This window comes from Paralichthys olivaceus, chromosome 10, assembly GCF_024713975.1.
Source record: "Paralichthys olivaceus isolate ysfri-2021 chromosome 10, ASM2471397v2, whole genome shotgun sequence".
NCBI classification, from domain to species: domain Eukaryota; kingdom Metazoa; phylum Chordata; class Actinopteri; order Pleuronectiformes; family Paralichthyidae; genus Paralichthys; species Paralichthys olivaceus.
Window position 1 is genome coordinate 18170297 of NC_091102.1, and position 24458 is coordinate 18194754.

At 38.6% G+C, this 24458-nt stretch overlaps 4 protein-coding genes across 12 annotated transcripts in view; all 4 read right to left on the minus strand.

The window, feature by feature from the left end:
- The window catches only part of ube2f (ubiquitin-conjugating enzyme E2F (putative)), a 32916-nt gene extending 32407 nt beyond the window's left edge, over positions 1–509 (minus strand). Inside the window, exon 1 of one of the 4 annotated variants that reach the window (XM_069532601.1) lies at positions 249–509. The gene's annotated coding sequence lies outside the window, so the exon portion shown is untranslated. Of the gene's footprint in view, positions 1–89 lie in introns of all 4 variants that reach the window. The other 3 variants (XM_069532604.1, XM_069532602.1, XM_069532605.1) reach the window with 3 other exon arrangements.
- Positions 510–2877: 2368 nt separating this feature from the next.
- LOC109631041 (putative methyltransferase DDB_G0268948) lies at positions 2878–11042 on the minus strand. Of its 6 annotated transcripts, XR_011244281.1 has the most exons (9): positions 10714–10947; positions 9914–10107; positions 9587–9747; positions 8767–8977; positions 8093–8193; positions 7744–7881; positions 5326–5340; positions 3682–3816; positions 2878–3085 (listed from the first exon to the last, which is right to left on the minus strand). XR_011244281.1 is itself a non-coding variant. In XM_069532598.1 (8 exons), the coding sequence occupies exons 3-8, from the start codon at positions 10022–10024 to the stop codon at positions 5220–5222; spliced, it is 843 nt and encodes a 280-aa protein (XP_069388699.1). In that variant the 5' UTR covers positions 10025–10107; positions 10714–10860; positions 10942–11042; the 3' UTR covers positions 4954–5219. The 6 variants fall into 6 exon arrangements, 5 of the variants coding, with proteins under 5 accessions (XP_069388701.1, XP_069388700.1, XP_069388699.1 ...); XM_069532598.1 differs by lacking the exons at positions 2878–3085; positions 3682–3816 and having other exon boundaries at positions 4954–5340; positions 10714–10860; positions 10942–11042; XM_069532600.1 differs by lacking the exons at positions 2878–3085; positions 3682–3816 and having other exon boundaries at positions 4941–5340; positions 9914–10126; positions 10714–10948.
- Positions 11043–12230: 1188 nt separating this feature from the next.
- Positions 12231–17166, minus strand: LOC109631037 (putative methyltransferase DDB_G0268948). The gene is made up of 6 exons (XM_020089600.2): positions 16944–17166; positions 16672–16832; positions 15264–15480; positions 14574–14677; positions 14206–14343; positions 12231–13983 (listed from the first exon to the last, which is right to left on the minus strand). The coding sequence occupies exons 1-6, from the start codon at positions 17052–17054 to the stop codon at positions 13887–13889; spliced, it is 828 nt and encodes a 275-aa protein (XP_019945159.2). The 5' UTR covers positions 17055–17166; the 3' UTR covers positions 12231–13886.
- Positions 17167–18632: 1466 nt separating this feature from the next.
- On the minus strand, positions 18633–21544 carry LOC109631040 (uncharacterized). Its single transcript, XM_020089601.2, has 6 exons — positions 21224–21544; positions 20899–21059; positions 19928–20144; positions 19499–19599; positions 18925–19062; positions 18633–18793 (listed from the first exon to the last, which is right to left on the minus strand). The coding sequence occupies exons 1-6, from the start codon at positions 21332–21334 to the stop codon at positions 18703–18705; spliced, it is 819 nt and encodes a 272-aa protein (XP_019945160.2). The 5' UTR covers positions 21335–21544; the 3' UTR covers positions 18633–18702.
- Between the last annotated feature and the right edge of the window lie 2914 nt (positions 21545–24458).

The window sequence follows — 24458 nt, forward strand, 5'->3', positions numbered from 1 at the left end:
TCACTGCTCTGCTCTGGCAAGAACTCTCCGTCATAACAAACCGCTAACACTGCTAATCACAGCTAGCTAGATAGAGTCTGTGAGCTTACACCCGGTCTCAGCTCAGGGGTCTTTCCTCCCACAGGTGGCTCAGCTTCTCTCAGTCGACGGAGAGGCGAGTGTCGGTTGTTTGTCAAAGTGTCCTTGCTGGTCACTGCTAGCTCGCCTGTTGCCTCAGTAACCTCAGTGTTGTTTTGTGTATATTTTACCTGCTGTCTCAGAGCTAGCTCTCCGTGCTACACCATAATCAATCCGCCTCCTCTGTTCAAGGCGCCGTCTGTAACTGCAGCCGGAGACTGTCGCAGCGCGTCCGCCTCTGAATCTCTCACAAACACTGAGGGTCTGGAGGCTCCCGGTGGATTTACACTGACATGGACAATCAGCTGTCACAACTTCGATCCGGCGTCATGGGCAAAGGAAGTGCGGCGACTGCCGTTCGTCATTGTTGTCCGTGTAGACATGCGGAAGGATAAACAGTTCCGCATAGTGGCACCCTCGTTTCCGGTCACTTCTATCGTAATAACATAATAATAATTCTTACGAGGTCTCCAGTATTCATCAATAAGATTATGAGAAACTCACAGAAATCAAATTTATTCAACATTTATTACTATTATTATTATTATTATTATTTACCTTTACCTATTCGCTAAAACTGTCACTACATAGACAGCACCATACATTTCAGAAGAACAGCATTAACGTAGTGTAGGAATCAGCAGTGCAATGTTAAAAGTTTAGGATTTCAAACATACATTATCACTATGGAGCATGAAAGGCAGATGAGAGGTCCAATATTTTAATTGAAATTGGCTTAATTAGGATTAGACAGCTCAAATTCTTTGGATTAACTAATGCAGTCAGTGCAGGGGGTAATGAAACAATTTTGGATACGCGACACAGACTTTCATTACTGTCCCAAATGCAATCACGACTAACCATAATCATAACCATTACTTGCTAAGAATAACCCTAACCCCAAATTTACCTTAACCCTTACTTTAACCTCAAACACTGACCCACAATTCAGTTGGTTGGCTGGCAGAACAGCTCACTTGCCTCTTGGGGTAAACTCAATTCACCCTGAACTGTGATTCACTCAACCAGCTGGACTAAGGGGCATGAGACCTGTCTTTGTAAAACAAGAACATGTTGTTAACTGCGCTGCTGCTTAGCTTTTTAAAAAAGAAAAGAAAAGAGAAGTGGAGACTGTTAATCTTGGAGGGAGTGATTTGATTTGATTTCATCTGTTTGGACAGGTGTTAGCCATCAGGCTTCCAAAGATGCTGATACACCAAAGAATTTGCCCCTGTGACAATGGTTTGAGCATTCACTCCTTTTCAAAGGGTGTGCTTCACAGTTTGCTTTTGTTATTCTGCTGACGTCAAGTGAGGACAGAATGTACATCTGTGTTTATTTATGGGAGAGCTATTAGCATGTTGTGGAGATGTAACAAAGTGGAAGAGAACAGTCAGAGAAACTCTTCAAATAAAACTTGATCAGTTGCAGTTAAAGAACATGCAGTCCAGATTTTAAACATTGAAAACTTAATAATCAGCATGTAAAGCTAAAAGGATAAAGAACAGTATATATCTGCACACCATTATGAGAATGGAGCCTTTCTTATTCCACACACACTCCCTTCTCTCCCCAAGCAGTACCAAAGGTCAGGTTATAGATAAAGTGCCAGCCAACAGTACACTGTAGTGTCTACGCTTAGGGACTTTCATATCTAACTCGTCCAGACAGAGAGGACACAAGACATAAGGACACACTGTGATTTAGGAATGCATATTTAGACTTAACTATCTGAAAGGATGTGAACACCTACATGTAATAAAGTTTTAACATAATGGAAAGGTATTGCGAGATTTAAAGTATTTATACATAAGAAAATGTGTGATAAAAATGAAGGGAGCATCAATGACAATTGAGATGAAACTTGGTCAGATTAAGTTAAGAGTGTTGCAGCTATAGAGCTCAGAGACAAGCTATGTTGTTGAACAATTCTATTCGGTGAAATCAGACAGCTAAAAGAAAGCTGGCAAAATTCAGAAAATTAGACAAAATGTCAGGGCAAGTTGAAACCAGCAGTGACATCACCAACCTGTTTGTGAGCTGCTGTTTTAAAGCCTCGAGTTTGGCATTTTGGTCGGCACCATCTTGGACTTTCAAACTAGAAATAACCATATTTTTGGAGTGGAGCCTCACTGAGAGCTCGAGGTCAATCCACACCCACCTGCACCTGCAAACTACACCCATTAGCTGGTACTATTTTATCTTTTATATATAGTGATTGAGATCATAAAGTCTCTGGAAACATTTTTACTTGTGTGAAAATAATAAGACTTCTTTTCCCAACCAGTCGACCTCTGCTGGTCTATCAAGATAGTACAGGTTTTAGGTTCTCCCATATTGGTCTATGATTCCGACGTATCAGGGTTTTAAATTGTCCTTGCATCCACAGTTGACCCAGATTATTCCTCTCAATCATATAACCCCCTGCTGCCTTGATAATTCAAATAATTCCAAATTCCATCAAATGCATGGCATCAGATTTTCAAGCTAATAGTCAACACTTATCAAAGCTTTTTTCCACTTACCCTGAAGCTGCAGTTATTAAACCTCTATGGTGTCATTTAGAAGGTTGTTTTTCAACAGCTTAAAATCTTCTTGCCCCTAAACAACTGTTTTGAAGTTTTCCAGGCAGGATTTCAACCGCATCAATAACACAGAACTTCACTCTTGTCCTGAATGACATTCACTTCAACAATGGAAAGGTTCTGCAGTGAAAGAGTGTATGGACATGTCAACACAATTACAAAACCAAGCTCTACCTCAGTGAATACAATAGGAATTTAATATTGTTAGGACTCTATTATGACATCATTCCAGTTCTCAGATATTTAAACTGGCTCTCTGTGTGTTTAAATAACATTTCTTTTTTTGTTTAGTGTTGATTAAATATATTTCTGATGTGCTGCTCTGTTATGAAGTTTCCAGACCTCTCAGACCATCTGGGACACGTCTTCTTCTTGTTCCAAAACTAAACATGGAAAATCAACATTCAGTTTTTATATATCATATATCTGGGAGGAATTCATACATATCATATTATTTTAATCAGAGTTTAAAACATTACAATTAATTCACATTATAGCTACACTGTAAGTTTTAAAATAGCATTGTCTTATTCTATTGTATCTTGTATTGCTTTAAAATCCACTTTATGTGTCTTCTACAGTGTCACATGCTCCGACCTTCTGTTGATCCTTTTCTGTCAATACAAAGCTCTTTGTTTTGGCCTGCAGGTTGAAGGTACTGGCATATGAGCTAAATGCAAACATCAGCAAACTGACATGTGATGTTCAGCAGGTATAATCTTTTCCATGTTGCCTCATGTTAGTTTAGTGTGTTAGCATGCAAATATTTAGCAGTAAAGACAAAGCACACACAAGGTTGATGGGAATGTCTTTAGCTCTGTAGATAGTTGATCCTAAACAAAAGTTTTGGAGGAATTCAAGTTTTTTTTAAAATCTGGATTTAATGATTTACTAACACAAACATTTGGAGAATTGTGTCTTGCACTTACAACACTCTTTAAGCACAGTTTTTCGAATCATAAATTACACCACTACTTACTGCGTGAGTCACATCTGGCTGTCAGTTCACATCCAGCCGTGACCGTGACTGCTGCAGCAGTGACATCAGCCCCACTGGCCTCGAATCTTAATCTTGTAGAAAGCAAGTCTCACACCCGGGGCTTCGCTCTCCCTGCTGGAAACACATGACCCAGATGTCAGCGTATCTTGTCGACTCAATTTACGAGAGAAAAACTCCTCTGCAAGAACATGACTAACGCACATGTCATAACAAGACACATCCTGTTTTCTGCCAAATGTTTGTTTTGCCCATGCGATAAGTCGAGAGGCTGTTAGGAAAATTAAGAAGGGCTGTACTCTATTTGTAATTATAAAAGCAAACTACTAATAAGCACGGTGAGCTACTTAGTTTAGCCTTGTTGGTTAAAATCTAACAGACACCAATTTTTTGTGTGTGAAAAAAATACTTCTTATAGATTACAGAAGAACAGTTTGACAAGTGACTACTGAACATTTGTTCTCCATCAAGATTAGATTATATTAGCTATAAATTCCCAGGATGTGCTCAGAAATAGCTGAGACTGTAATTTGACATTTCTAAATAAGATGTGTTTTACCAATAAATGGGAACTGATGCTTTCTGACAACATTTTGTGTCCTTCAGTCATATGGAAAGTTTGTGGGATGTGCAGAGCTTTCAAGTATCAGGAGTACAGGGCTGATCAAAGCTTATATTATCAGAAGTACTCATGTACTAACATATTATGGAATGCATGATTAAAAACAAGTGAAAAAGTACTCAGATAGATATTTCAGTCTGGGCACAGTCACAAATATATAATAAGGAATATTTGAATATAGAATTCAGTAATCAGGGAGGACTTTCAGTTGTAGCACATGTGAGTGGAGATGAAAACGTGTACAGCAGAACTGCTCCGTGTTTGACACACAACTCGCTTGGTTTTGTGACTAATACAAATGAGAATTCAAATGAGTCATATATCTTATTTGTATGTTCAGATCTTATGTAATGTTTTTGCACAGTAATCATTCGCATCTGACTTCAGCTCGTGTGTGCCTCCTGACTGATCCACATTTTATATACTGACTTAAATGGATGTAGATGAAATCATTTGAGACATTGATACCCTGTTATAAGAGGAAACATCCAATTGTGAAAAGACACACCAATAAAAACAAATCACTTGAGTTATGTCTGTATTTGTGTGAGGAGAGAGTCCGACCTGCTGAAGTTTCAACTCGTGTAACTGTAACAAATGTGTTTTCTAATTAACACTGGGAACACTTGAATTTAGCCTTACTTTTTAGATAAGACTTTGAAAAGCAAAAAGAAATGATAAAAATGTTTAATTAAATATGTAAAGATATTTAACATGTGGGAAATCTTTTGCAGTCAGGGACTGCGTGAAGTGTTTGACCCTCAGACATTAGCGGACTCTTTGAATCATCCCTGGTGATTCTCTCCCACTGCAGTCTCATTCAGCTCTTCAGATCGCTTTGAGGTTTCTCTGTCTTCATTCCGCTCTTCACCAACTCCAACACATAGTTGGACTGTGATCAGGTGACTGATTCGGCCAATCGAGGATGTTGCCACCCTACAGTGCTGCCAGGTGCAGACAATACAGCTACAGACACCTTAAAGCGGGGTTCACCCTGGACATACCTGGGAGATGGGTTTCTGGAATAAACACAAACAGGAAAAATGGCAGCAAATGAACTGTGAATTACTCCCAAAGGTTGCAGCGGTAAAGTTAAATTAATTTTCTCTCTCAGGCGCACATTTGGTCATGTCAGTGCATGGAGCTTCTAACGTGCATCTAACATGTCTCAGTGATAAGAGGCACAAGTCATCCTGAGGAACATTTTTTCCTATTGCACAGATCATTGGAGGTTATTCAAGGCGACTGGATGTTTTCCACGCTTTGGTGCTTCCCAGGAAACCGAGGGGGGGGTTAGTGGTTTCCTGCCAAGTTACAGACCTACAGGCAGTTTACTCTTCAAATCATCTCACCCTGAGCCTGCGTGTCAGTGGTGATTTGCCTGTGTAGTGTTTATTCACACACAAACTAATGCACATGCACCTCTTTAAGAAAATTGATCTGAATGGTTTGCGTTTTCAAATGTAGCTCCTAAAAGGAGTTAAACAAATTTGATTCAAGCAAACATTGTGACCTCTGGTGTAAATTTTGCCTGAGAACCTGTCGGGTGTGTGAAGATGCCAGGAATCAGAGGGATCAGAGGAGCTGACGAACAAAGAGATCAGTAACAAGCTTGGAAGGAAAGTGTGGAGATGTCTTAGAATGATTCTCAGCTGGACTTTTCTCTGGAGCAGACAGAAGCAAGATCCATCTCAGCTCTGACCCCAACACACAGAGCTTCTGCTTTCTCCTCAAAGATTCATCCAGGATCATTTATTAAAGTGTGTCTTGTATAGAAAAATATATATGTTTTGAGCTCTTCAGTTTTTCTAGTTATTTTCTCAATTTACATAATTCAATGTCTTAAAATTAACACAGAGACAGAATATAGGAAAATGTAAAAAGAAGGAATTGTGGGATCTTCTTGAGGAACAGAATGTTGGCTACTTGAAATCGTTGACAAATCCAGCAGCTGAACACGATGATGTTCTTTGAGCAATGGAAATTAAACATTGTTTGAAAAGTTCATATGCTTCCATCTTGTGTGTTTGCTATTCTTTCACCTTCTGTCCATTAACCTAAAACCAGCTTCATTTGTTTAAGCATGTAAACAGTGCTACTCCTCCATCAGGTGGAGCCTCCATCTGGTTCTTTTCTGCTATTGTCCTTTTTTTTTTTTCAGGGTTCTCTAAAACCTTATCTGACGAAATACCACCCTCTAGTGTTATTGTCTGTGTACTTCCACAAATAACTGATGTAATTCCACCATGCTTTATGAATCTGAGCGTCAGCATTATGAGTGGACAGCGAGCACAGGCTACAAATACTGAAGAGTGCATGCTGCTGCAGAGGCATGGCCTTTCTCACTGATACTTCTGATACTGATCTGAAGTCAGCAGAGACAAGTCTATCACTCAGTTGAAGGGATATACGTCTGCATTTCTCAATGTAGAAAAATGAAGCAATCCCAGATACCTCTCATTTGGACATGTAGTCTGTGCAGTAGTGATCATGGTGTGAGGTCCTGCATTATTTTTATAGTATGAAATAACTAATTAAATGAACATACTGGAAAAATCCACACTTGAACATAAATTAGTGCGATAAGCACGGACTGAAAGGTTTATTGCGTGCATTCACACCAGCACTTCCATGTGGTCAAGCTCTATGTAATAACCAGAAATACATTTTACTTCAAGGTGTACATGAGTTATAGTTATTTTACATTGGAAATTGTCTGTGATTTTCATACAAAAGCTTTTTCAACTGAGTGACAACTTTTGTTAAACTGGCCAAAATGGAGTTAAAGTTAAAAAATTTCCTCTGAGAAAATAATTTCTTCAAAGTCTTGAAAGTAAAAGTATGTTGGTATGTATCATAAGCAAATTTATTGAGGTAAAAACATTTATCATACAGTCAAAATGTTGGTCAATGGTCAGTGATACATGGGCCTACAATGTAGGAGTGAATTTGGGTAATCTGGGACACTCTGGAGGATCTCCAGTGTTCAATGCATGTCTGAAAACAACTTCTGTTAGTCTAAAACTTGTATTATGGATTAGGTTGTAAGTCTTTTGACAAATAATTATCATGACACAAGGAAAGCTCAGTAACAGTTCTGGGAAAAACAAGAATTTCAAAGTTCAATAAGCTCCCTCTTTAATGCATCAAAGGCTTTGATAGGCTTCTGAAGTTTATATATATTGTACTTTGTTACAACACACATCTACAGAGTTGATTATTGTGATTTTGATGCCAAATAACCGAAAAATGTCATCTCCCTTTCTATTACAGTGTTAAGAGAGGTGACTCCCATTTCGTCCAGAAACCTGTCAAGCAGCGAGAAACAGAGTCTGATTATTTTACCTCTTTATCTACAGCACCACAGGAAAACAGTCAGACAATTCTGATTCAATTCTCAAAGTCATCTCTCTCTAGGTTACCTCTTCTGAATGTTGAGCAGCAGGTTGTTGGCAGCCTGAGGGTCATCCTTCTTGTAAGTTTGGAACATGGACCAGGTCTCAATGAATCCCAACAGGTTTTTCAGTGTGATGAAAGATTTCACTTGAATACCTTCAATCCTTTTGTAGATTCATGTATTATTCAAAAGATAAAATAGCAACATTAGGTGTTTTTTTTAATTGTTAAAGAACAAGGCTACTGTGTAAAACCACAGTTCAATGACTGTGCTTAATATTTGATCTTTTTAAAGGTCAGCAGAAGTGGTGTTATTTCTAGGTATTACAGAGGTGTACTTAGCATTGGTAAGTTAAGTGTCTGTGTTGTAATTACCGTTCTTTGTCTGGAAAAGGGATTGCAGAGTATAACTTCTCCAGTTCACTGTCACACTGAACTACTGGGTTGCTGGTGTATGGTATCAGCAGCTGATGCACCTAAAAGTTAATATAGATTAAAAAGTGAATCCTTTACTATATGTGCTGACTTTTGTATTTTGTGTGATGATGGCTCCTGATGGTGGACTATGATTACAACAAGACCCTGATATACAAGGTTCCCACTGTGATGGCCTCCGGTCATATGATAGTCCTGGTTCCGCCCTCCCTGTGTTTTTCTTTCAGAGGCTCTGATCGCTGGCTCCTCCCTCCTCATTGAAGAATTGGCCTCACCTGCTGGGTGTCTATATAAGCTAGCAGTTTCAAGATGGCTCTCTCTTTCCACTCTACTCACAGTCTACAATTACCAGCAATAACATTTAATCATCATTGATTTTGTCAATTTTGTTCAGTTACACGTGGCATCTATTGCACTTCTGTCTGTCCTGGGAGAGGGATCCCTCACATGTGGCTCTCTGAGGTGTACAGTTGCATCTTGTAAAGTCCTATGAGACGAATTAATATTTATATTTTGACTGATAGTGTGTTAAAGGTCTTGCCTGAGATCCTGAATCCAACCTTTGTAATTATTGGCTCTTTTGCTGATGATCATGCTAATGACTCTACACCCACCTCATCATAGATGCTGTCAAGTCGTTCTCCACAGTTTGAGTAGTGTAATTTGGTGGTATTGTAGTCAAGAAGAGCAATGCAGCCGCGGGGCTTCAGAACCCGACCTGCCTCAGCAAGGAACTTTGCATGATCAAACCAGTGAGCAGCTGCTGATGCTGTTACCAAGTCTACAGAGCTGTCAGAAAATGGAAGCTCCTCTGCTCTCCCTTTCCTGCAGGTGCAAAGTGAGACTGAGGCTCAATACAGGTCACAGAGAAAGACATTTAAAACAGTTCACTCTACTATCAGTCCCATTAATATGAATGTCAGATCTATTATTTCATGCAGTACTTGTTTTTGAAGTCTGAATTTCATTCAATTAATTTAGAGCAAGAGTGGACTATTAGAGTCAGGCATCTGGGTATCTTATCATCTTGCCATGTTGAGGGGAAGGTAATCTTAAGTGACGTATCCAGAAGCATTACATTTTGTCATACATTCTGGTGTTCCTGGGTGCCTATACACACTGGAGTTGTCTCTCAGCTGATCAGAGAGGTGCACAAAGGGACGGGAGACCTAGTTGTTGACCAAGTTAACTCCTTTATTTGTGTTACAAACGAGATGTGGAGTTGAGGAGCATGATAAAAAAAACAACAGGGTAACCAATGACAAATCTTTTAAACATAGAAATATAGCTGATGGAGACAATGACACTGTTTATTAAGCAGAATTTTACAACAGAAAAACACAGAAATAAAATATAACCCTATATTAACAATATTTCCCACCATTCAGTTGCTTTGTTTTCAGGTTAACACAACAGCCTCTCGAGATGTCTTACCTGTACTCGATGTTGGAGAACCCTGGCACAGCTCTGGCCTCCTCAAGCTGACACTCACTGATGTCAATACCAACGACTTCTTTAAAGTGCTGTGCCAATATTCGAGTGGTCTGACCTGTTCCACATCCCAGATCTACTGCCAACACATGTGGCTGTCCCTTCTGAGGATGCCAACAGATTTGCAACACTTGTTGTCAGTGTGAAGCATATTTCAGGTTTTTCCTCATGAACTCTTAACTTTTACAACCAATAAGCAGCATGCCCAGTTACAGAGCTCTAAATGCAATATGATAAGAGAGTGTACTATGTATTCAGAACATGGCTTACCTTTTCATCTAAGTATTGAAGGATAATATTTCTGACCTCATCTGGAGGTTCAACGCGATACTTCTGGTAGACGGAGGCGTGCTCCTTCCCCTCAAAGAACCGGTGTGTCATGGTGGTGCTTCTTTTAGTCGTCGCTCACTGACCTGTTGTCATCTGTGCCTTTGTTCCAGTAGTTTCCCTTGTAGTGCAAAACTCTACAAAGATCTCATCTTTCTGTTATCATGTCATTATAAAAATACACTTGTTATAAAAATAACTTCTTAATAATTTCTTTCAAGTGCAATAATATCCAAAGAATAGATCATGTTTTTAACTTGTATAGATACTCGTTTTTAACTCAAGAAATCCACCATCATTTTGATGTAATGTAATCATAAACCCTCTTTGGCTTTCAATGAATATTTAAATGACTCTAAAGTCACAAACATGAAACACAATACACATAGGGAGAGCATGTTTGAACACATAGCAGACATATACTGTAACTGCTCCTGTATAACTTCAGGGGTAACTCACTTTGAGTTATAAACAGTAAACCTCTCTTTCTTTAACATTAACAATCATTAGTAACATATCATATCATATCACATATCATATCGAATCATGCCAGCGCACAAAATCACATTCACACCGTAACGATACAAACGAGAATTATCCGTCAGCGCCATTGTTTACACAAGCCCGCAGTTCTTCAACTCGGCTGTACACAAAAAACTTCAACAACCGACTCATCACAGCTACAACAAGCTCCTGCACACTTCAGGAGGAGGCAGTCATAGTACGTTTAAGAGAGTACCAACCTGTAAACAGATTCACAGAATCACAGCGTGAGAGAGCGCACCACCATTTTCTTCTCCAAGTCTCTTTCTGAGGGAACACCTCTCACCTTGGGCACTGTCGGGAAACGATAGCCGCACCTTGGTTCCGCTTTCTTTTCTTTCCTCCAACTTTCACAATAAAATATATTATTTTTAACCTTGAGCTGGTTATTGTTCAAACATAAATGTGTATCATAAGCATATTCTGACCTTGCTGTTTCCAGAACACTCAGATACTCTGCAGTTAGACTTTTGAAGTACCTATCACAAATTAAAATAATCTGTGAATAAACAGAAAGGTTACTGAGTAAACACTACAGTATCACTGGAGTATGCATATTTATACAGCATTGACGTAAGAGATGATTTATGTGTAGACCTAGAAGTTCAAAGGAAATTTTCCCCACTAAATTCAGTTAATATTTTAATCCAAGTGACAACTAAATAAATTCTTGAAAGGGAGACTTGTTCAAGAGGCCACCATGACATTGACCTTTGACCTCGCAAGTCAGGTCAGTTGATCTGTAAGTGAACATTTGTTCTAAATTTGAAAGGATTCTTTCAAGGACTTTCAAAGATAATGCATTCACTTGGAAAAACATGTTTTGTAAGGTCACTTTTTTAAATCTTGTGTGTATCTTCTGTGTGTCTTTGTGTGCGTCTTGTCTTGTGATTTGCTTTGTGAAGTCAGGGACATAAGAAAATGATCTTAACTCAAAGGAAGTTAAGTGGTTTTAAGTTTAAAAAAGAGGACATTTAATATTAGACATAGTTGTAATGTGTGTGAGGTGAGTATGGAAAGGCTTCAAAGGTGCACATCATCAACATAATTTATTGGGATAGCCAAACAAACAATAAAATAGTCTCAACATATAACCATATAAGAACAAAACAAGAAAAAACATAATTATTAATCGTTCATAAGTCATCGGGTGACTGTTCTTGAATATATTCCAAAAATGATAAAATCTTGAGACAATATACTGTATGAGCATAAAAATACTCATATAGCTGGTTTGTTAATTCAAACAGTAAATATATGTCTTAGTATCCAGTGAGGGCTTTTAGCTTTACAACAAACTGAAAGAGGAAACATAATCAAAGTGTACCAGGCATCACTGATGTAAAAATATCATCTGTCAACTGACTCAAATTACATTTGTTCCCACTTAAACTCTTAACACCCAAATATCTTGAGCTTTGTTACTTATGTTCAACCTTCTTTCATTTGAATGCAGCTGGAGGGAAAAATGTTTCTTGTGACTAATAAGAAAGAATATAAAAATGACACGTAACTCTCATTGGTATATTTAAATCTAAGTGGTTTCCTTTGAAGGAGGCTGCATTATTCATATTTTCAATATTGATTTAAAACTGTGGACACAGTGTCCTCATGTGACCCAAAAGGAAAAGCTCTGATAATTCATTTGTTTTGGGGTTTTTTTGGTTTCATTTTCAGATAATTTAAGCAATAAAGCCAAAAGAAACATTTTACAGAATTTTGTTTTATATGTTATTTATTTATGTTTTATCACTTGTACCTTGTGGTGGACATTGAGTCATGTTTCATTTATTTTCATTTCACATTCATTTTCATTTGTCTTTATCTACGAGTATGTGTGTGTACTTTTGTCTTTGTGGGGACAAGTTTGACCTTTAGACCTTGAAGTATAAACTCATGTAATTGTTACAACAAAAACAAAAGAGGGTTCATATTTGCCATATTATTGCAAAACTGGGAACTGTTGCATTTAGCCTCATGTTGAAATCATTGTTAAAATTAAAACTGTCATTTAAATACATTTAAAATTGTACAGTTTTCTTGAAGCATGCTTTAAAATATAAACGTAACAGAGGTTTGTAGTTTTGGTTAAAATTACAGTAAGGCCATCAGACTAGAATAAAAAATAAAAATGACATTTTTAGTATAGCATAAAGAGATGTTAAGAATATTCAGCATCCGCAACAACAAAATCCTTCACAGTGTGTCACTGTGTGAAGTGTTTGACCCACAGTCATCAGCAGACCCTTTGAATCTCCCCTGGTGATTCAGCTTCACTGCAGCTTCCCTCAGCTCTTCTGCTTGTTGTGTGGTCTCTCAGCCGTCAGTCTCCTCTTCAACAAGTGGAACACTGCTCAGTCACACTGGGATCATGTGACTGACTCGGACAGTTGAGGATACACAAATTGCTGCCACAGAGAGAGATGCAGAGAAAACATGCATGTCCACTCAGAACACCATCAGTCTAATGGAGTCAGGCCAGTTATGCCAGAGGCTACTTGTGGACACAAAAGGCTTAATGCCTCTACTCTAATCTGTGTCCAGCACAAACTAGGACTCAGACTCCAAGAGGATGAAGACATATGATCCTGTCACAACAGATCTCAAGCAGCCAGAGGGGAACAATCATGAAACAGACTGTTTCTACAGTACAGACACCGTATATCTGCTATGAGGTTCATCACCACTATCATATAAATATTGATTAACGCAGCTAAACTCAAATGAAGATCTGAAAGAACATACAGGACGAATAAATCTACAGAGGTCTACAAATAAAGAGAATATATCTGTCTGCGGTTATGTTGATGAAGCCCATTGAATGAAGTCTTATGCCTCAATTAATATGGGTTTCAAAAAGAGATAAAACATGCCAGCAAAATGAAGATGGACAATGAAAGGTACAGTGTGTAGAATTTTGTGATATCTACTGTTGAAATTCCATGTCGCAGCTGAACACCCCTCACCTCACCCTCTCCTTTCAAACATGGAAAAGAAACTGTGGTAGCCTTCAATTGTCATAAAAACTCAAAAGGTGTTTAGTTTGTTCAGTCTGGACTAATGTAAAAGACATGGCGACCTCCGTAGAGAGGGTCCCCTCGATGTAAATATAAAGTATTTAAATATAAAGGACCTTTTCTGGGGTTAAGAAAATGAACTAGTGAAAACATCATGAGGATTATTCTACATTAAATTTCTCACAATAGTTCCCTTTCACCTAAATATTAAAAACAGGACCTTTAATACAGAGATTCAATAATCACATAGACTCTTGATCAATGCCACCCTCTAGTGGTATTTTATAAAACAGCCTCACACAAAGATTTTCTGTGTCCGTGATGTTCATGACTGGTGCTGAAAGTGTGAGGTGGACTCAGGCCTCCTCTGGTTTACAGGCCAGCAGGTAGTAATACTTCACAGTCACCACCACCTCTGCCTCTGCTGAGGTCACCTGCATCACCGACATCAGCCTGGACAGAGAGGAGCATGGGAAATCAAGTGTTATAAGTCAATCAAGCTGCACCAAATTTCATACGCTGTTCAGTAGGTTTTGTGTAATCTATGTCATAAACAAATTTTAAAAAACAGTTAGGGGTGAAATATAAAATCCTTGGCAGAGGTAATTTTCTTAATTTCTACAGACACATGTGTGATATGTATGCATATTTATACTGTAGTGTATAAGTATTTACTTTTGACAGATGTCCTGGGAGAGTTGTGTGGCCTTCTGTGGGTCATCTCTCAAAAGAGCCTGATAACTGGAGAAAGACTCCACCATCCCCATGTAGCTGGACAGAGGCATGGCCTTTCTCACTCTCACACACTCTTGCCTTTATGAAGACACACACAAATCAACACACGAGTGAGAGTCAAGTCATGTCTTTCATTTGTAGAGCTTTGAGTTTGAATATTACCATGCTGTGCACAGACAAAATGGAGGGTACAGTGTTTCAGTGTGATTATTTCCAAGACGTGTGTTTAAGGTATAAATTACAGTCTGAAGTGAAAAAAGATTAGAAATTAATATGCAGAATTTAGAAAGAAGAATGTATTCACTCACCACTCCTTGTCAGGGTAAGGGATGGATTCATATGTCTCCCGGTACAACTCAAGAGAGCTGGGACCAAGATGAGGGTTGCGGTAAAGTTTTAAAGCTGCATAAAACTGATCAAATCATTAGAAAAGTCCATCAATTTCATTTATGTCATTATATACAACAGATGTCAGATGTGCTGCTCACTGACATTACACTAGAATATCCACTAGATGGCGATGTTGTTTATTGTGATTTGCTTGTGTCTCTTGTATTTGCTTTGATGAAGGTGTTTTTTTCTTTTATTTGCTTGTTTTGTCAGCTCGTGCACGTTTTCATAAGTTGCAGTGCACAGAACTTTCAGCGCTATTATATTATCTTTGTCTCAGTGTGATGAAGCTTGTCTGAAAAGATGTAATCTTTAATCTTAAAGGTAATTTACTGTAGTCATACTCATAGCCCACTGATTTCTAGTCTCCTCAGTTGATGTATAGAATTGCATGCCAAGATGGGAAATGGACATATTTGCTTGAGATAGGTCTCTGATCTTTCACTATGCAGATATGTCAACAGGTTATCACAAATGACTTGGTTATTAAATGGTGGGATCCCCAGCCCCAGAATAAAATCTGCTTTGTCCATGACTATGAATGGTTCCCTGAAGTACTCGTGTCAGCAGGATTTATCATGTGTCCTGACATGTAAGAATATCTATACCTCTCTGCAGACTTGGTTGAGTGTTTTCGAGCAGCAGTCCTCGTAGCTGAGCTCCATGTCCATGGTGTAGCTGAGCAGAGCCAGGCAGCCGCGGGGCTTCAGGACTCTGTGGGCCTCCTGGAGAAAGCGTGGCCTGTCAAACCAGTGGAACGCAGTCATGGCTGTCACCAGGTCCACTGAGCTGTCAGCAAACGGCAGCTCCTCGGCTGCACACTCTCTGAAGATGGGAGGGCAGCAGGGACCAAATCAAACTCCTCACACACCAGGTGAAACATATAGCTGACTGCTGTAAGGTTATTTATTTGCATTCCCTCTATATTGACATTCACTGAATAGAAGTATGCCGCTTCCATTCCCATCATGCTCTGCACAAAAGAGGAATCACTCTTTGAAGAAAGTGAATGTGGGCCAAAACAGAAATTCCCAACCACAAATAGTATGGTATAAATAGTCAAGTACAATATTAATATGATTATTAACTTTCTAAGTGTGTATATAAAGAGAAATGTGAATAGAATCTGCAGGTGAGGGAAGTCTTCTGGTTTCCATTTCTAGTTTGACCAATCATGTTTGAGCTTTTGTGGCCCCCAGGTTAACAGTTTGTGTGAACACATTGACCAAAATTAATCATTGTTGGAATTCATCTGTATTCATATGCAGATAGCTGTTCATAGAAGTTGATCAAAATGTCGTCAGGACCTAAAACACCCTGCAAAGTCAATGCATCACTGTTTGAACTGTAAACTGTGTACAGGGAACAGAAGAGAATCCATCATCAGATAAGAGCTGATTGGCTCCGAGATGGATTTGTCATGAATCCTTAATAATAAAACGCAATCCAAAAATAAAAGTCAGATTAAACATTGCTGAGTTAATGTTGCACCAATGCAATAAATGCTTAATCCACCAGGTATCCCTTTCAAGTTGTACAGTAATATAAATATCATTAAATATCACTAACACTGAGGCTAAATACTCCATTGATACTATATACTACTATATGCTATGCATGTCATTTTTTAAATATGTATTTTATATATACTATTGCCAAACAAAACATAGGGGATTATTATCTGGTTGACTGAATGTTTGTTCTACAGCCTCACAGCATGACCCACTTTAACCAGACAAGGGTCACATTGTTCTCTCTTTCGTCAAGTTGCTCAAAGGAGTCTCAGAGTGGAACTAATGATATTATGTTAATATTAAACTGTTGGTGTTTTCTTGATATCTTACCATGCATACTTTACTTAATTTCTCCCTCTGTAGCCAGGAAAAAACATGGCACAAAAATATAATACGAGAGACGCATGACGTTTTCAGTTGAATTAGCCTTTCACTTACTGTCTCACCGTGCTAAGTTCAGGAATACACTGTGAATCCCGACTGCTGGTTGGTCCGTGCTCACCTATATGTGATGTTTGCCTCCAGAGCATACTGCAAAGCCAATTCTAGCTGGGCAGGACTCACATCTGTCCCCACCACAGAAGCAAAATGTTTGGCCAGAAGCAAAGTACCCTGTCCTGGGCCACAACCCACATCCACTGCCAGCTCAAAAGGACGAGCTTTCTGTCAAAATAACCAACACGTCAGATGACATTGCTGTAAAGTTAATTTTGACATTTGTCCTCCATTAGTTAATATTTCAGAGGCTGCCATCCTCTTCCTACTTGCACTTACCCATTTTTCCAGGAATCCAAGGACCTGTTGTATAATTTGTTCTGGTGGAGAGATCCTGTACTTTAAGTAAGCAGCAGCATGCTTCTTGCCCTCAAACAGGCGGTGAGCCATGCTTAACCTCTGTGAACAGCTGATTTATCAAAAGTTACATGAAGAGATTAAAGCAATACTGGATAAGAAGAGCCAACATTTACATGCTGCAGGCAGTTGGTCAGACAGTGGGGCGCCAGGGAACTGGGAGGTCCCGTTATCTTTGCTGGTACGTGGTGTGTTTCATAATAAGCGAGTTTAAAGGGACAGGTCTCTCTCAGTGCAACATTGCCAAGTGAACTAAATGTTATAATAAAAGATACATTCAGATACATTCAAGTTCACAGGTCTGGGTGAGTATGGTGCGGTTCATGGGTGTTGTGTCAGAACAAGCAAAACCCACTACGGATGGTCTAGCAACTGTGTGTCTGTTTAACTGTATAAGGGTCACTGTTGTAAAACTTCTACAGGTGCTGGTCAGCAGAATTTAATTAAGTCCATTTCCTGGTGTAAAGGGTAGTTAAGACACAATCAACACTGGCTTTATGGGATTTATATATATATATATATATATATATATATATATAATTTATATTTATGTATATCTATAATTATCCTTCCTCTTGATTAGGCAGTTCATTCTCTGGGGACAAACACAGATGTTTTAAATTATTTTGACTTTAGTGATAAAATAATGTTTGCCTGTAATACTTGCTTAAGTCTCATCCTATTCTCATTTACAAATGACACTGCATCTACGATTGTCTATGACTTCCTATGTTTATAGGCTAATGACCGCGAGCCGCTGAGCTGCTGCTCAGTTGCTGGTTTGAAGTAACAGATGTGCATGATTATTATTTCCACCCACCTAATTGATTCATGAGGAATGACAAGCTACTGGATGTGAGTTGATGTTTCTTTAACAACAAAGACAAAATGTATTCTCAACATTAGTTAGTAAAACCAATAGTTCAAAAACACTAATAATGAAAATGTCATGCCCTCCTCCTCACCTGCCTACTAGGCTCTCTCTCTCTCTCCCTCTCTCTCTCTCTCTATTGGTGTGTAGGTGCGTGGATGATTACTCATGTGAACCTGGTGTGCTGGAGTTGGGGCCTTGATTGACCAGCTGCCTATATAAGCTCCACTACTGCTCTCAGTCTGCACCGGACTGTAGACTCAGTTTAAGTTAGTCATAGCTGCTGCTTCATAACTATTAGATTCTGTAGACGTCCTGTCGATCCCGTATCCTAACCTGCCTGTCTGTCTGCCTGCCTGTCTGCCTGCCTGCCTGCTTGCCTGCCTGCTTAAGCTATTGGACTTTTCCAATAAACCTCAGCAACTTTAAACCTGTCTCACACATTAAAGTGTGAAAGTATCATGAGAAAATTTTTATAGAAATACATTAATTGAAAATGATCATCATTCACCAAATGTGTCAGTGTCATATATTATTTTATATATATTTTATATATGTTCATTATATATTTTTTTTTCTGTGGTTGTCAATTAAAATGCGATAAAAAAGTGCATAATTTATTGTGTTGTATTATTGGCTTTTTCAGAAGGTATTTTTAATGGTAATATTGTACGATCTCATAATTACACTACAGATATTGTCACGTTGCTCAAAGTAAAAAAAGCACAGGAATGTCCAAGTTCAATAAGCTCACTCTTTAATGTATCAAAGACTTTAACATCCCAGAATCAGTTTTTTCTATGGCGCTTATTATTGTGGTTTAGATGCCAGAACACAGAAATACTCCATTGTCCACTTTAGTTCAGTGTCCGGAGATGTGACTCCCATTTCATCCAGAAACCTGTGAAGTAGTGGGAAACAGAGTCTGATTATATAACTCACAACTTTGTAGAGCACCACAGGAAATCATTCAGTAAACTATTCAAAATATTCCCAAAATGGATAACTGAAACAATGCTGTGTGTGTGTTACCTCTTCTGAGTGTTAAGCAGCAGGTTGTTGGCAGCCTGAGGGTCGTCCTTCTTGTAAGTTTGGAACATGGACAAGGTCTCAATAAATCCCACCAGGTTTTTCAATGTGATGAAAGATTTCACTTGAATGCATTCAATCCTGTTGTATCAACATAGGAGAATAATGTGTTATTCAATATAAAGAAATAGAATGGAACTCAGTTGGGACATGCTCCACACCTCCACGATATTTTATGGAAGTTGGTTGAGCAGTTTTTGTGTAATCCTGCTAAATAACAAACAAAAAAACGCACACAAAAACAAAACCTCCTTGGCAGAGGTGACAATCAAAATAACAATTTTAACTGTGTATCTACTGGAGGTTAGAGGTCAAACAGGTTAAAGGCTAGTTGGAACACCACAGTTTACAAGATTACTTCTGCTCCGGCATATTTATTTGTTTTCAGTATTTTATAAGCTCGAAGAAAATTTTTTGCTTAATTTGTCTTTTTAAAGGTCAGCAGAAGTGGTGTTATTTCTAGGTATTACAGAGGTGTACTTAGCATTGGTAAGTTAAGTGTCTGTGTTGTAATTACCGTTCTTTGTCTGGAAAAGGGATTGCAGAGTATAACTCCTCCAGTTTACTGTCACACTGAACTACTGGGTTGCTGGTGTATGGCATCAGCAGCTGAATCACCTGGAAGTGAATATAGATTAAAAAATGTTAATGCTTTGCTGCATGCACTGACTTTTTATTGTGTCTGTATGTATGTGAATATAATATAAAGTATAAGTAATATAGACTAACTTTGAAACAAGCTAACAAAACAACACAAATAAAAAGATAAAATAGTAAAAACTGAAGTTTGATAAATCAGTATGTATGCTGTTGTTTATTTATGATGGTAGTGACAGGAATAGTACCATTATCTTCACTTCACTGAATAACTTCGGAAGTTGTGGTTCTATCCTTATTTTCACATTTGACTAAAATAATGACTTTGTGAAGGGTCCATACTACCCACCTCTTCATAGAGGCTGTTAAGTTGTTCGCCACAGTTTTGGTAGGAAAGTCTGTTGTTCTTGAGAGTGTAACCCAGCAGAGCAATGCAGCCCCGGGGTTTCAGAACCCGACCTGCCTCAGCAAGGAACTTCGTGTGATCAAACCAGTGGGCAGCTGCTGATGCTGTCACCAAGTCGACAGAGCTGTCAGAAAAAGGAAGCTCCTCTGCGCTCCCTTTCCTGCAGGTGCAACAGACAGAACAGCAACGCTGACTTTCATTTCAGTGATTTTGCACAAGAATAAACCATTTCAGGTAGGTATCTGGGTACCTTAGAAACAGAACTCAACCAAGCATTTATGTCCTATATCCATCTTGCTTCTAAGTATAGAGGGAAAGATCTCCTTCAGTGATTATCCAGAAGCATTGCATGCTTCACCCATGAGAATACCTTCATTGACACCTCAGAAAAGGTGTGTAGTACCCAGCTGATCAGAGAGGTGCACAAAGGGAAGGGGGGCCTAGCTGTGTATTGACTTGACCCCGTTCAATCATTTTGCTCAACACCCAACACATTGGCTGAGACTACTAAGGACTGACACAATGTATCCGGTATGATCAAGAACCTTATCCTAAACTTCCACGGCAACCACAGATTAGTGCCAGTTTAAAAAGAAAATGAAAATTGAGAGGAACCTCAATTATTCTCTTCACCATGAATATGGTGATCAAGGTATCTGAAATTGAATACAGAGGCCCCCTGTCCAGGTTTGGCATTCAGCAGCCACCCACTAGAGCCTTTTCACTGTTACCAAATCATTACTGTCTAGTGATAGAAGTGGATCCCAGCAAAGTTAATTTCTCTTATGAGAGGAGCAATAAACTCCAGATAACAATCAGAAGCCACATCGAATATTTGTACAAATCAACAAACAATATTTTTACACCATTCTGGTTGCCTGCAGGATATTGAGCAGCCCCTCAAGATGTCTTACCTGTACTCGATGTTGGAGAACCCTGGCACAGCTCTGGCCTCCTCAAGCTGACACTCACTGATGTCAATACCCACGACTTCTTTAAAGTGCTGTGCCAATATTCGAGTGGTCTGACCTGTTCCACATCCCAGATCTACTGCCAGCACATGTGGCTGTCCCTTCTGAGGATGTCAACAGATATGTAGTATTTGTCAGTGTGAAGCATATTTCAGTTTCTCCAACTCTCAGTTTTTACAACAAATAAGCAGAATAATTTTTTACAGAGCTCGTTATGCACTTTGCTAAGAGAGTGTATTGAATCTTCATCGTATTTTCTGTGGCATACCTTTTTATTTAAGTATCGAAGAATAATATTTTTGACCTCATCTGGAAGCGCAAAGCGATACTTCTGGTAGATGGACGCGTGCTCCTTCCCCTCAAAGAACTGGTGTGTCATGGTGGGGTTTCTTTTAGTCTTGTCAGTTGTGCCTTCTTTGACCTTTGTTCCAGAAGTCCTTGTTGTTTAGTAAAGCTTCTCCTTATTTTTTTATTTCAGCCTCTTGTCTGCCTTTGTTATGTTCCCATTCAATTACGTTTCCAGGACACTCACAGACACTGCACTCCTGCCAACGTTTCACCCAATTCCTGCAAGGTAGTTGAGTCTTTTTAATACCTAACATGCTGGAAAATAATCACTATGTTCAACACAGTTAAGTTACTGAGTAAATCAAGCTGCAGTGTCAAACAGTGGAGAAAACAAACATTTACAGCCTTGAAGGAAGAGCTGTTTAGAAAAGATATTATACTAGTTGAGAGCTGCATTTGAAATTAGCAAACTCATGTTGACAGTGAGTCACAGGGACAGGGCCTCTTTCTTACCCCATCATGGCCAAATAATTCTTGCAGAGGGTATTTAACAGCTGCATACTTACAAAAGGATTAATCATATTCTAGTGGCAACAAGATAACAGGCATGTGACTTTAGTCTGACTGACTAAAACCAACCACCACTATCAACAAATACAAAACAGAGACAGAACTTTCCATTTTTAGCACATGCACAATGGACATATTTCATTTCATGACATCACAGTCTCTTGCTTATATAGCAAACCATTGCTGCATTTTTATGGCACAGTTTGATTTCTTTTATTTGCAAGGATTTCAGTTTACAGGCGATTGTCTTGTCTTAAATTAACTTTTGAACTTTTGAACTGACTTAAATGGTTGATCAGATTTTAACAAACAACCATGATTTTAAAAATAGATATTTACCCATCACCCTTGCCTGCATGGCATAAAAGTGCAACAGAAACAAAGCACTACAAATACTATCCTAACAGTCTCTACAAACGTGTGGGGTCACCATGTGAGTGACCTCCAGAAATGGCAGACTAAACCATAAACTGTTAACACTTTATATACACTCTACACTTGATAAGGTTTTTAATGACAGGTTCGTGCCAACAGGGTGTACTTCATAAATGACGTGTACATGGTGAGATCTTTACCAAACTTCACATGTGTGATACATATCCATACATATCTTAGTCACATCAGGTTGACCATATCTACAAGGGTTAGGATTAAGATTAGGTAAGGGTAAGTGTTAGGGTTAGGCATTTAGTTGTGATGGTTAACTTAGGTTAAGGGCTAGGGAATAGATTATGTCAGTAATTGTCCTCACAACTATGGAGATGTGCATGTGTGTGTGTATATGAGAGGAGGGGGAAGAAAGAGACAACAGGGGAGAAGGAAAACTAATGGTGGAGCCTTAAGGCCTGTTTTATACGAGGTTTATGTACCCTTACATAAGTAATTTTTCTTAATCATTGCATTTCTGGCACAAGTTCATATCTGTGTAAACACAATTCATATCAGTCAGAACTACCAGAGATTTGGGATTGTTTATTCATTTTTGCTCAACATTATCTTTGTCTCTTTTTACCCATTTATTTGTCACTAGTGGACAACTGAATGGACATTACTATTTTGGTGAATTCTCTGTGTATGATCCATGCCCATGACATAAGAGGCTGCTCCTTGAATCCAATGATAATAAAGATTCTGAATTGTGTTGCAAAGTTGCAAGGGCCCGTCAGTGTTGCATGTTGCTTTAGTCTAAGTTTAGTTTTCATTCTCTTGACCATTTGCAAAACTGAAAAACATCTTTGTTTTGGCTTGGTTGCCCAGGATGGGCCTCCAGGGTTGTCAAGTGTGTTTAATTGCTCTTGGGGGATGATGGAGATAATGACCTGTTGACCACTTCCAACTTAATTATTCTGTATTTATAACCTTCGAAAAATAAAGCTTGCAGTGTTCTGCCCCATGGGCTCTCATTAGAGTCTTGACATCATTAACAGTCACATGGACAGAGTTGGACCATTTCATGTATATTTCTTTTCTTTTAATAAAGATCTCAAGTGACACTAATTGCCCAGGTTCTCTAGCACCTGGTGAAGGTACTCAAGGGATCTCGTGATGGGCATTGAAGAGGGCATAGGGAGTAAGAAAAGTCATTGCAGTAACCTTACATCACTCATGGAATATGGCCAGTTCTTTTGAAAAGTGTATAGGTTCAAAAAGTTAAAGACTGTGCAAAGTTAAATATCTTTTCTGAGTTCGTCACACCAATGACCAAAGTGGTATCAAACACCCAAGCAAATTGTATTGCTTAAAAAGAAGTGTACTAAATAGGGTTCAAAATCATTAAAACTTATGCATTTTTTGTTTTTACATATATTTAATTAATTACTTGCTGACATGTATGTTAAGAGACAAATGACTGACTTTGCTTTACACAATCTTTAAATATAGTAGATTAACTCAGACTGGTACAGTGTATACAAATATTGTTGTTGTGCACTTGTTACCAATATCTTACGATGAAGTCTATATGTCTAAGCAGAAATGTCTGTATCAGATATCATGCCAAATGTTTTAGATGTGTGTATTTGTTTCATAAACATTTATCTGGTGACTAAGATATGTTTCTCTCATAAGAGTCATACGTCACATTCTAGTCTAGTCACACTGAATTGAAGGATGAGGGTAGCGTTATTTGATATTACTGCCAGTAGGACAACTGAAAACATTTTAATTAACAATAAATGGACAAATACTAACAAGCAATGTGTATGTACCCAAGACACATGCTCGGGTATTGGGCTTTGTGTATATGCTCGGGAGACCAACAACCGAATCAAGCTGACAGAAAATCTACAGTAACTCAGAACTGTAGTGAGCAGAAAGAAAAAAAAAACATTTTCTTGGCAAAATTTGGGCCCTAAGTACCAATCAATCATGCTCTGTCTGAGTATTACTGGAGACCTGATCATCCCTTTGAAGGTTCACTGTGTAAGATTCAGGTGAACGAGAGAAACTGAAAATGAAATGATCCTAGTCATGTTTTCACTAGTGTACAAATTGTTGATTTCTTTACTCTTAAGTGGGCACTTTATATTTAAATATTTAATATTTACATTCAGGGTGGGTCATCTTTATGTGGCTGTCATTTTTTTCACAGTTGCCCAAGCTGGACTAACTAAAAACCAGTCTGAGTTTTTATGAAAACTGAAGGC